Source organism: Orycteropus afer, unplaced genomic scaffold (genome assembly GCF_000298275.1).
Source record: "Orycteropus afer afer isolate SDZICR_OR568_19922 unplaced genomic scaffold, OryAfe1.0 scaffold00063, whole genome shotgun sequence".
Classification (NCBI taxonomy): Eukaryota; Metazoa; Chordata; class Mammalia; order Tubulidentata; family Orycteropodidae; genus Orycteropus; species Orycteropus afer.
In genome coordinates, this window is record NW_006921650.1 from 6,306,367 (window position 1) to 6,319,655 (window position 13,289).

The 13,289-nt window shown below is 39.1% G+C and overlaps 1 protein-coding gene across 1 annotated transcript in view; it reads left to right on the forward strand.

Moving 5' to 3' along the window:
• CDK6 (cyclin dependent kinase 6) overlaps positions 1 to 13,289 on the forward strand; it is a 293,276-nt gene that overhangs the window by 270,193 nt on the left and 9,794 nt on the right. Inside the window, exon 5 of the mRNA XM_007939812.2 lies at positions 12,613 to 12,663. Within this exon, the coding sequence (XP_007938003.1) occupies positions 12,613 to 12,663 (51 nt within the window). The remainder of the gene's footprint in view (positions 1 to 12,612; positions 12,664 to 13,289) is intronic.

A 13,289-nucleotide genomic window follows, 5' to 3' on the forward strand; every position in this document is an offset into this window, starting at 1 on the left:
CATTTTGATTTAAGAAAAAGCAAATGGCTCCAAGAAGCTAGGTACAATGAGGCTTAGAAAGGACTGAGAAATATAGATCAGCCACTGGCTAATCTTAACATGATTGACTGAACCCTGCCTGTCTCCCTTTAGAGCTCTGGTGGTGTAGTGGTTAAAGCATTTTGGCTAACCAAAAGGTCAGGAGTTCAAACCCACCAACTGCTCCATGGGAGAAAGATGAGGCAGTCTACTTCCGTAAAGATTTACAGCCTTAGAAACCCTATGGGGCAGTTCTACTCTATCCTATAGGGTCACTATGAGTCAGAATCAATTTGATGGCAGTGGGTATGCTTTTCAGTGGTTTTTTTCCCCATTTATTGAGATCAACTGATTATCGGATCATAAGAGGTAGCTCTGGTAGCGTAGTACCTAAGGCACTTGACTGCTAAACAGAAGGCTGGTAGTTCAAACCCACCAGCCATTCCTCGAAAGGAAGGTTGGGCAATCTACTTCCATAGTGATACTTCCTCAGAAGCCCAAGGTGGGGTCACTATGACTCAGGTCCACGTCTGACTTGATGGCAAATAACATCAACAAAATGGTCTCTGGCCCTCCCACCAGCCATATCTTTTGAAATTCAAATTAAGCAAGCCTGGCTTGGAAGCGGAAAGAAAAGATTTGCAGCTTTGAGTGAGGAAAAACCTCTAGCAGGATTAATTTTTCTCAGGAATTTCTTTAAAGTGAATTTGATTTCATGGATAAGAAAACCTCAAAATCACAGCAAGATATCTACTACTAGTTTCTCTCTTTGACAAGGTGTACTTGGATCGCTCTCTGTCTCAGTGACAGACCTTCATCTCAGATTCTTCTGTTTGCCACCACCATTCCCTTTTATCACTTTCATTTTTCAATTTTTTTCTGTCCTTTACCTTTCCCTCAGCTTTTCTTCCTCTCTGGACTGACTTACTCCAAGTAAGTACCTCTTTTCCTCTCCGTACCCTCTTAAATAAGGAGGTCTGGTGACATAGTGGATAAGGCATTTGGCTGCTAACCAGAAGGTCAACTGTTCAAACCCACCAGCCACTCCGTGGAAGGAAGATGAGACAATCTACTTCCGTAGAGATTTACAGCCTCGGAAACCCAATGGGGGTCACTATGAGTCAGAACTGACTCGATGGCAGTGAGTTTGGTTTTTTGGTTTGACCCTCTTTAATTCCTTACTTTTTGCTTTGTCTTTCTCAACAGTTTCTTTCTTTGTCTTCCAGTGAGCCCATCCCTGACCTGCATACCTGAATGAAGTAAACCCCTTAGGGCAAACTTCCTATCATATATGCCTCTTGCTGCTTCTGTGATGGTTTTGGCATGATTTTAGACCTAGGGACTAATTATCAGCCCAGTTTTACAATACCCATGTGCACACATACAGTGGTGCCGCAGAGTGGTTAAAGGAGAATAATATAAATCAAGTCCAGTTTTGTCTCTTAAGTGTATACACATCTATTCATGTACACGTATTGGGCTCGCAGATGAATTATCCAGAGATGAACCAAAGAAGTAAATTTTGAGACAGGAAGTGTGAAGTTATTGGGAAGAAGGGAGAGAGAGCCTTCTCAGTGAGAGAAACAGTAACCACTCAGTATGTATTAATCAAGTGCCAGTTATGGACCAATGGGCCATCCATGGCTGTGTGCTCTGGATACAGAGGCAACTAAAAGACCTTTCAGTTTGGTCGTAGAGACGAAATAAATGAGTGATAGAAGTGGATTAGTATAGAAGTAGAGAATGAAGAAGCTAGGTGAACAGATCACACACATACAGTATATGGCAAGTAGCAATGTTTTTTTGTTTTGTTTTGTGTTTTCTAATTTTAAATTAGTGCTAATAAAATAGTGTAGAAAACAGACAAATGACTCATAATCTCACCATTTAAAGCACAAGATAGTATTCTTAATGGAGTGCCTTTATTTTGTACGTAGACTTTTTTGTTTGTTTATTATTTAATTCTAATCTGATAAATGGGGTGTTTGGAGAAATTCAGATAGTGGGTTATTCAGAAGTTCCACAGCACATGTCTCCAGTTGTATACTTACTTGTATATGTAGTAGAATAACTGTTTTATCACTGAGCTCTAAAACTGTGTACTTCAGCCTTTCATAGACGTAGGCCTAAAGCGGGATTCTTAGCAATTTTTAATTGTTCTTTTGAATCTGTAATGTTTGCTTGGAAAGGTCATTTTCTTAGATACTTTTTTTAACAGTGTTATTGAGATACAGTTCACACATCCTACAGTTCATCAATTTAAATTGTTCAAAATGGTGTCTAGTACATTCACAGAGTTGTGAAACCATCACCACAGTCAATTGTAGACCATTTTCATCACTCCAGAAAGAGAGCCCAAATCCCTCAGTAATCACTCCTTATCCACACCTCCCCAAACACCCCAGACTTAGGCAGCTCCCAATCTACCGTCTCTATAGATAGAGCTGCCTATTCTAAACAGTCACTATAAACGGCAGCATACGGTAGGCAGGGGTTTTCTGTGACTGGTTTTTTTCACGCCGCATGTTTTCAGAGGTCATCCATGTTGTTGTATCAGTACTTCATTACTTCTTATGGCTGAGTACTGTTCATTGTATGGGTAGCCGCATTTTACTCATCTCTTCATTATCTCATGAACATTTGGTTGGTTCTCACTTTTTGGCTGTTGTGAGTAATGCCACTATGAACATTCATGCGTGGGTTTTTATGTGGACATATGTTTTTAGTTCTCTTACCTACATACCTAAAAGTGCTCAAATACTCCTTTTTACACATATTTTTCATCAAGTTTTATATAATTGCTTTATGCATTCATATTTATTAAGGAGCTCTGGTGGCATAGTGGATAAGGCACTTGATTGCTAACTGGCAGTTCAAACTCATCAGTTGCTCCTCGGAAGGCAGGGTGATCTACTTCCATAAAGATTTACAGCCTCAGAAACACAATGGGGGTCACTATCAGAAACGACTCAATGGCAGTGAGTTTGGTTTTGGTATGAATATTTATTAGAAAGAAACATGTTCAAAACCAAATTAACTATCTTCTAATCCTCTCTCCCAGCTGTCTCATTCAGCTTGGCTTTCCTAACAATACAAAACTTAAATCATACTTCCAAATCATGTTCAGACTTTCACTAAGTTCTGATTATCTTCCCTTCACTGTTTTTGCATCCCTTCCCATTTCTTTCTCTCACCTAGTTTTAGGCCCTTTGTTGCCTCACTCATGCACTGGCCTTTCTCTTGGCCTCCCTGGCTCATTCTCTGTCCTCTTTGATTCACTCAGTAAACCCCTGCCATATTCACCTTGGATGCTTCTACTTGGAAGTTTGTCAGAGTCAGCTAGACTTAATTCAAAGTGTAGCTTAGCTACTTACTGAGCTGTGTTTCTTTGGACAAATTACCTCACTTCTCAACTACAAAAGGGGGTTAACCAGACTACCTCCTACTGTACTAATGAAGATAAAATGAGATGATGTGGGTGAAGTGTTTAGTGTGGTTCTAGACACATATAAGTGGAGGTGGAGATGATGGTGAAGGACAAGGAGACAAAAATGATGATGAAGGAGCACTGAATGAAGTCATCTGTGGGCAGATACTGTGATAGCACCTACCAGTAGGATGAGAAACTTAAGTTTAAAAATCTTAGTTTGTGTATCTTGTTTTCTGTGGGAAGCAGAGAGTAGTGAGAGAGAGAGAGTGTGTGTGTGTGAGTATGTGTGTGTGTCTGTGTGTGTGTGAGAGAGAGAGTGATTGATTGATTGATTGATTTTGATATCTCACAATACCTAATGCAGTCCTGTGTGCTTATTGGGCAATGACACAATTAATGTTTACTAAGTAAATCAATTAATTGATTTTCCACTTAATCTGGTTATTTGAATAGGTGGTGATTGGAAATGATAAGAACAATAGACATTTCCTTGGGGTTATTTTGTGAATATGGAAAATTCCTCTACTAGTCAAGAAAGAAAAAGAAGCAGACCAGGTTTACTTGTCTGTTAGAGCATGGTGAGACCCCTGACACTATGGCCCTTAGTTACCCTTCAGGTCTGGGACTGAACTCACTCCTATGGCTTCCAGCCAAACAACAGATAGACATATGGGCTGAATATTTACATCAGGTAGATAAACTCCTTGGAGCAATCAATCAATAGTCGGAGAACAGAAGGGCAGTATTTGCACAGGGAGATAACTGGGGGCGGGGGTGCAGGAGCGCATAGCAGAGAAGGACACAGGGAAGAGGTAACTAGGGAGGAAGTGGGAAGAGAGCTGTTATGTTGTAGGGAATTGAAGTCAATGTCATGAAACAAAATGTGTATGAATTACTGTATGGAAAATGAATTTGCTCTGTGAACTTTCACCCAAATCACAATAAAAATCTTAAAAAAAGAAAGAAAGGATCTCTGGTGGCACTGTAGTTAAAGCATTGGGCTGCTAACCAAAAGGTTGGCAGTGCAGACCTATGAGCTGCTCTGTGGAAGAAAGATGAGGCATTCGACTTCCGTAAAGATACACAGCCTTAGAGACCTATGAGGTGGTGTGCTCTGTCCTATAGGGTTGCTATAAGTCGGAATCAACTCAATAGCAGTGAGTAGTGGGTTAATCCAGAAAGATCGTGGCTAAAGCATAGCTGCAGGTCATGTGCAGGTTACAGAGGTGTTTTATAGGGTGACCCATGACTTCCTCATCTTGTTAGTACAATGAAAGTATTATAACTACACAAAATCTTTCATCTGCTATTATGCATGAATCATTTCCTTTGTATAACAGACATATCAGTATACACTTCTCATCTGCTGGAAAACGTAGCCTACTTCTAAGTGTTGTTTTCCACCGGTCGTTGAGATTACGAATTACATTTATAAGTTCTTTTACTTGTTTGTTTAAAAAGCCATGTAATCTGAGACTTGGTCTCCTTTGTAATTTGACATGAGAAAATTCACTTCACCGATAACAGACTTTAATACATGGTGAGATTTTTGCTAAAACTGCATAAAGCAGAGGAAATTATATTGCCAATTCAGAATCAATTAATCCTTATTGGAAAATTTGACAGTCATTCTTCAGAAAGTTCTTTCTTTCCTTGATGATATTATTATAGGTATTGTAACAGGTGTACAGAATAAATATATAGTGATGCCAGAGGAAAGGCTATTAGATTGAAAATGTAAATTGAGAGCTCACCACATGGTGACAAGTGGCCCCTTCCTTTCTTGTGCACCATGTGAAATACTTTACATTGTCATCTATATCTAATAGTGACCCAGACACAAGAGAGATGTGCCATGACATGTGAGTGTGAGAGAGAAAGTATGTGTGTTTAGTTAGCACTTATTGTAAACTAATGTGAGCTGGGCATTCTAATAAAAATCAGAAAACTCCTTGCTGTCAAATAGGTTCCAACTCATGCACGGAGGGATGGACACAGGGAAGGGGTAACTATCAGGAGGAAGTGGGAGGGGAGCTATTGCACTGGGGTAAATTAGAGTCAATGTCATGAGACAAAGTGTTTGTGAACTGCTGTGTGGAAAGTGAACTTGCTCTATAAATTTTCACCCAAATCACGCTTTTAAAAAAAAAAGTAACATATAACTAATACACTAAAATATTTTTGGAGTATTTATGGGCATATATATCCCATGAGGGAAAGTATTTTTATTTTCTTTTGTTCATAAATAAATAAATAAATAAAATAGGTTCTAACTCTTATTGACCTTTTAGAACAGATTAGAACTGTCCCATGGGGTTTCCAAGGCTGTTATCTTTATGGAAGCAGATGCCACATCTCTCTCCTGTGGAGCAGCTGGTGGGTTTGACACCAGCCTTTCAACTAGCAGCCCAGTGCTTAACTACTGGGCCTCTTGGGCATTCTAGCAGATGATTTGTATTCATAATTTCACTTACATTGATCCTATGAGGTAAGTGTTATTATCTCCATTGTACAGATAAAAGTAACTAATGTTCAAAGAGGTTAAGTGATTTTCTGAAGTCATACAGGGAGAAATAGCTAAACAGGGATTCATACCAAGAACCATTCATCACCAATGTCTATGCTCTCCCCAGCAATCAACAAACATGCTGTATAATCAATTTGTTAATCAAAAAGGAAGAAGAGAGGGGGGAAATATTAAGGCTTTAGATCTCACATATCTAAGAGAACCCTGGGGAAAATCCTTGCCAATAAATACCAAGAACCTTCCTTGTTTTGGCATGGCAGGGCCTCAGGTGATAGGACAAGATAATTGACTTTGCTACAGGCTAGAATGCAACTTTGCCATTGTATTTTGCAATAATCTATTTTTTGCAGGGGTGGGGGGAATGGTTTTTTATATACATAAATGAAAATGTATTTCTTTCATAAAGAGTTTATCTTATCAGCATTAACTGTTATAAAGTAAAATGGGGATATTTGAAGGAAATATTTGGAAATAACCTAAAATTCTCTTTCATAAAAACTAATAACAGTATTCATTTCCAGATACTTTTCCCAAATACTGCTCATCTCATCAGATAAATTGGTCTTAACAGGGTGGCATGGCAATGTCCTTCCAGTTGGCTCCTCTGGAAATTAAAGATCGGAAGGTAGGGAGATAGGAAGAGAGAAAGAGGCTCAGGGAATGAGGGACAGAAGGAGGGCTTATGCAGTAAATATAATAATTCTAAGAAGTCATTATGGAGAAAATATTCTGAAGGAAAAGGAAAATCATAAGCTAGGTGAAGAGAAAAGAAACTGGGATATAAAATTAGAAATATCATCCCATGCAATTTAGATCAACAAAAGTGTTTAGTAGTTTGTCTGCTATTATAGTTTGTCTACTATTCCTCCATAGCACTTGGCTAAACTACTATAAAAGTAAGAAGTTGGTGGTAGATCTTTGATATAGTACAATGTATGAAAGTTACCAACCTTAAGTAATGTCCAGTATAATAAAAATATTTTTTACATATGAATCCAGAAAAGCAATTGCAGTCTTGGTGGATATAGGTATAATCTTTCATATTTGTTATTCAACCCCCCATACACAAAAAAATAAATTATTTATAAGGAAGAAATATTTCAAAAATATGAAAACAAACTTCACATTTGATACTCTTGGTAGAATATATCTGTTAGTAGTTTTATCTTTAAACTCTTGTTTAAAGATAAAGATAAAAAAGATAAAAAGAATTAGTAAGTATGTCACCTGGGGAAGAAAAGTGTGTCTAAAAACAGGCAACATGGTATTGCTCAGTGTATTTTTTCCCTACAGCGTCTTGGAAAAATGCATGACTTTGATCTTTTATGAGCCGCTGTCTTCTGGTAAACAAAACAGTCCTTCCCCATCCTCAATCTTCTCACCTAAGTATGCCCTAGCAGGTCAACCAGTTCTCTTCGTACTGTGACTCTCTATTGCTTCCATCTTCTCCTGATGCTTCCTGCATCACTCAATATTTTGCCCATAGAATTTTTCCGTATCGCAATGTGAAGCTTGAATTTTTTCAGTCAACTTTTAACCATTTCAGGAAATAGCATACGATCAAGAACCAATGGTATTGAGGGAAGAAATACAAGCTGCACTAAAGGAATTGACCAAAAAAAAAAAAAAAAAATACAGATGACACAACTTTGCTTGCTGAAAGTGAAGACAACTTGAAGCACTTACTTGAAGATCAAAGACTACAGCCTGCAGTAGGATTACATCTCACATAAAATAAAAATCTTCACAACTGGACCATTAAGGAACACCGTGATAAATGGAGAATAGATTGAAATTGTCAAATTACTTGGATACACTGTCAATGCCTATGAAAGCAGCAGTTAGTAAACCAAACAGTATATTACATTTGGCAAACCTGCTGCAAAAGACCTCTTTAAAGTGTTAAAAAGCACAGATATCACTTCGAGGGCTAACGTGCCTGTAACCCAAGCCACGGTTTTTTCAGTTGCCTCCTATGCATGCAAAAGCTGGACAATGGATAAGGAAGATAGAAGAATAATTGATGCTTTTTTAAATTATAGTTTATAGGAAATAATATTGAATATACCACGGACAGAAGAACAAACAAATCTGTCTTGAAAGAAGTACAACCAGAGTGCTCCTTAGAAGCCAGGATGGTAAAACTTCGTAACATGTGCTATGGACAAGCTATCAGGAGGAACTGGTCCCTGGAGAAGGACATCATGTTTGGTAAAATAGAGGATCAGCAGAAAAGAGGAAGACCCTCAGTGAGATGGATTGACACAGTGGCTGCAACAATAGGCTGAAACATAGCAATGATGGGATGGTGGTGCCGGACCAGGCAGTATTTTGTTCTGTTGTACACAGGGTCACAATGTGTTGGAACCAACTTGATGGCACCTAACAACAACAGAATTTCCAAGAGAGGTTAACTTTTAGGAGATGGGGGCCGGGGGACAGAATTGCAAGTTATTTTGGACCTGCTCAGATTATCTCTGTCTGTTCATCTCTATCTCAGTATCAGTCTTTCAGTCTTTCTGTTTTCTTAATTCTCCCCCATTTTGTTTCTTCAACCTCTACTTCCTTCCAGTTCAGCTCTAAGTCATGGTAATACAGAACCAGCCAAGTCTGACTCATGTTTGTGTGTGTGTTTTAGCTGAATCATTCCCACAGTTCTAAAATTATTGAAGGCAGTAGAATTAAACCCTCCCTTACCACTAAACCAAAGATTATAATTGAAGATTATGTTCAAATCTTTCCACCTAAAATATATGACATAAATTATATGGATTTAAGGATATTTAGCACAACTAATCTGAAGAGGGAATAATTATTCAAAATAACTTCAGTGAAAATACAGTCCTGTGTGTTTCCTCAATACGTGGTACATACAAGTCACAGAACTAATATAATCCAGATTTTTTTTTTACTATAGAGCCTTATTTAATGACAGATTATATCATATAAGGGTCCTGTGGTGGTCTTATTCGTACATCTCAAAACAGAATCCACCTATCATAGCACACCTAAGATTTCATCATGATGAAAGATTTCATTTCTCCTCTGCATCTACTGCACTTCTCTGTGCCCCTGATAGTGTTCCCTTTCATAAGAACCAAGTCATGCATACTATTCATAATTTTTAATAGAAAAGGGATAGTTGTTTTAAAAGTTTATTCACCTTCATCACCTACCTCTTGGTCGGATGAGAGTATCAATTCAAATTAAACTCGTTCCTCCCCTTCATGTGACCCATTTCCATCGTCTTGTGACTATGTATTTGAGTCCAAAACTCCATTTTATAAGAGTTAATTGCATGCATTCAGAGCTCAGAGACTCTGTGTAATTCAAGCTGACCCAAATCTGCTGCAAGTTAATAGAACACAAAGATGCACGCCAGTTCTTCCGAAGGGGGTGAAAGTCATTTTGATCTGTACCCCGATTGCTGCTTCATTGTGTCTAGTATTCCCCATAACAGGTTTTGCTAAGTGTTCCCAGAAAAATGAATATAATGCAGACCCTCTCTTTGATGCACTCCTTATTAATGGAAGTCAAACTCCTGGGCCAGTTGTAACTGAAGAATGGCAAGCGCATTTCATTCTGTGGCCCACGTCCAGCCAATGGGTAGAGATAAAACTTAAGGTTCTGGCACTATGGCAGACTAGATAAGTCCTCCACTCCAAGACCCAGCTAATGTTACATAAAATAAAACATTTAAATGCATAATGGAGCTAGCAGGAAAGTTGAGGATATTGCCAGGGTCCACAAATCTAAAGGGAGCCAGATAACTGAAACGGTAAGGGCCTGAGCCACTGCTGCAGCTGAGCTTTGGGCTTCGGTTTCAGTGCCCAGGAGGGACAGGAGGTGATGGTCTTATGCCTTTGCCTGGGAGAAACATCTGTTCATGTTAGTCTGCTATGTTTACTTCCTAGGACTGCTCCATTCTATTCAAAGGTAATTTCACCCCTGTCTCTGTTGGACACTAGTATTCTTCAAGAAGGATGAGGGAAGTTGACATGTTATACAGCCATTTAACCAACTTAGCTAATTAACTGCCACTCTGTTCACCCTATAAAATTATTGGCTGATGCCCTCACACACCCACTGCTCCAGCTGTTCTATGAAATCTGTGCCAACAAGGAGGGGTCAGTTGTGTTTATTCCCAACCCTCATTATGTTAGTTATATTTAGTTTTGCAATTTCATAATTTAACATTGTGAAAAAAGAATGTGAAAAGAGAACTGTTGTTTCAATGAAACCTAAGTTGAATGCTTTGGAAAGAATTAAATTTGTGTATTGATTAAGATGTGAGCAAAACAGCTGTAAAAGATTGGGCTAGAGATAGAATTTTAAAATCTAGAAGAGCCATCAGTCAGTCAATTTACAGAGAGACTAGAGAACACCAGTCAATCTGTAAGCTGCTTTGTCGCTTGTTAAACTAGAGCAAGAAGTGAAAACTTGCAAAGCAGTTTGAGTACAGAATCCTACAGGCACTTCTTTCCGAGACACCCAGGTCTTTCCAAAGGCTCTTCACCAGAGGCCTGTGCTGTTTCACCCTCCAGGCTGAGCTATAGTGACAGCATATGATTGCAGAGAGCGTTCGTATCTTAAATAAAACAACTACAACCTAACAGTGAAGCATCCAGGCTTTGGGAAGGGACAAACTTGGTTTGAATTTTAATTCTACAGTTTGTTAAGTCATGTAACATCTCTAATGTTCAGTTTACTCATCTGAAATTAGGAATGTTTCTCATGGAATTTTTTTAGAATTAAATGAGACAGTGTTTCTGACACACTTGGCACCATGCCATATACAAAATAAGCTCTCAAAAAATAATAGTTGTTCCCATATTTTGATTTTTCTAAAATTTTCACTTTTCACTTTGCTATCTTTTAAGACTTGTCTGGACATCTTTTGAAACCTAGCTCCATGATTCTTTATGAGTTTGTCTGCATTAGTGATATTCTGTGAATTGCCACAAATAAATTCTTTTCCATTGCACTTGAAAATAATTATTTTCAGGAATAATAACCTAAATAGAAACTATGGTTGAGGAATTTTAAAATGTCTTCTGGCTAATGAGATGCGATGATTTTTCATATGTGACCTATGACCAGGAATTGACCCAGTGAGAATAGGTAGATACAAAGTCAAATAAAATATTGACTAATTGAGCACCTGTTAAGGTAAAGCACAGGCCAAGCATTAAGGGAAACCCAAGAGAAGTCCTTGCCCTCAAGGGGCATTGATCTGCTTGAGAAAATGCCAGTAATGTCACAGAGCAAGCTCAGTTAATTGCCCATTAAATGCTCAGAGTAGACTATGGGTCTACTCTGTGGGTTTAGAAGAGCCTGTGGGTTCAGAAGAGGACACAGTTGCCTCTGAAGCCCAGAATTAAGATTTTGAACTTAACAATGGTAAACTACCATAAAGTTGGGAAAAAGGGAAGTGATGTGATCGGAAAAATAGACCCAGAGACAGTTCATTGCAGCATTCGGACAAACTGAAGACGAGAGACCCATGAGGAAGAACTGTGATGGCAGAGTTACTGTGAGGACCTGGGAAGGATCTGAGTGGGAGCAGTTTCAAAGGGTCCCACATGCCCATGGATTGAGACTAGAACAGTCATGTGTTTCACCATATCACCAAATTTAGTAGGACTTTTAAACTTGGGCCGGGCATATGATGATGGTAGTGGTGTTAGCTGCCATCGAGCCCCTGTCCCACTCATGGTGACCCTATGAACAACAGAATGAAATGCTGCCTGGTCTTGTACCACCCCTTGATCAGTTGTGGATCAAACTGCTGTGATCTCTAGAGTTGTCATGGGCCGGTTTGTAGAAGTTGATCATCAGGTCTTTCTTCCTAGGCTTGGTCTGGGAGCTCTGCTGAAAGCTGCTCGGGGTCATAGCAATATGCCAGCTTCCACTGGGAGACAGGGAGGCAGGTGGTGGCCGCATATGAGGTGCATGGAAGCACTACTGTTCCAGCAATTGTGTGCCTACCCCTGGTTGTAAAATTGGAATTGGGGGCCTCCTGATATTCATGAGACATCCTTCCAAAACCAAACCAAACTGCAAGAAAAACTTTTCTTTACCAAAGAAAAGATGTCTTAATTCTTTACGTCTTCCCTACCCATAAAGAATATTTTGCTTCCTATTAAAAGATGAGGAGCTCTGGTGGTATAGCACCTAAGGCACTTGACTGCTAACCAGAAGGGTGGTTGTTCAAACCCATCAGCCACTCCTCGGAAGAAAGGTCAGGCAATCTACTTCCATAGTGATACTGCCTCAGAAACTCAAGGAGGCATCACTGTGAGTCAGGTCCAACTTGATGGCACATAACAACAACAACAACATAAAAAGATGGGGAGCTCTGGTGGCATAGTGCCTAAGGCATTCGACTGCTAACCAGAAGACTGACGGGTCAAACCCACCAGCCACTCCTCGGAAGGAAGGTTGAGCAATCTACTTCCGTAGAGATACCACCTCGGAAATGCAAGGAGGGGTCACTATGGGTTGGAAACAACTCAATGGCAGTGAGTTTGGTTTGGTTTGGTTTTATTAAAAGATGAGAGTGACAAATTAAAAGATGATAGTAATTTAATTGTAACCTAAGAAAATTCTTTGTTTAAATGTATCTTTGTTCTTTTAGGCCTCTTTTTCGTGGAAGTTCAGATGTTGATCAACTAGGAAAAATCCTGGAGTAAGTAATAACTGATTTTACATCAGCATCCATAGCATTAAAACATTCACCATGACTTTCCTCTGATGTTTGCATAATATGTTTATCTCTTGTCTTTCTTACCCCAAGCTGCTGCTGCAGACAGTGTTACTATTTGTGTGGTGAGTGGGGACATGGTAGAAGAGTTGTTTTATGCAGAGTCCATCATGTCATGTGGCCTCACTGTTCTACCCTGAAAGCTGTATGTTGCTTGTGTGAGTCTTTTTGCTACACTGCGTTCTTTGCTTGGCTGAGCTGTACTTCTTTAGTGCAGATGCCTTGTCTATTTGTGGTCACTTCAGATACATCCACCATGAAAGGTGGCATGGTTGGTGGCCTAGTAATCCATCCCTGTCCTCATTGAGTATCCTTTGTCATCCAGGTTGATTTTTGCACTGTTTTGTTTTCCTGGGCAAAGGATGGTACATAATCTCATTTTTCTTTGGAGCACCTAAATAAGCAATGAGAATCCTAGGCTCTAGTCCTAGGTTTGTGATTAAATAACTATGCAACCTTCAGCAAGTCATTTAAAACACCTTGTAAAAGACTTACACAGTGCCTGGGACATGTTAAGTGTTTAAAGATATTAGCTATTATTATTATTATTA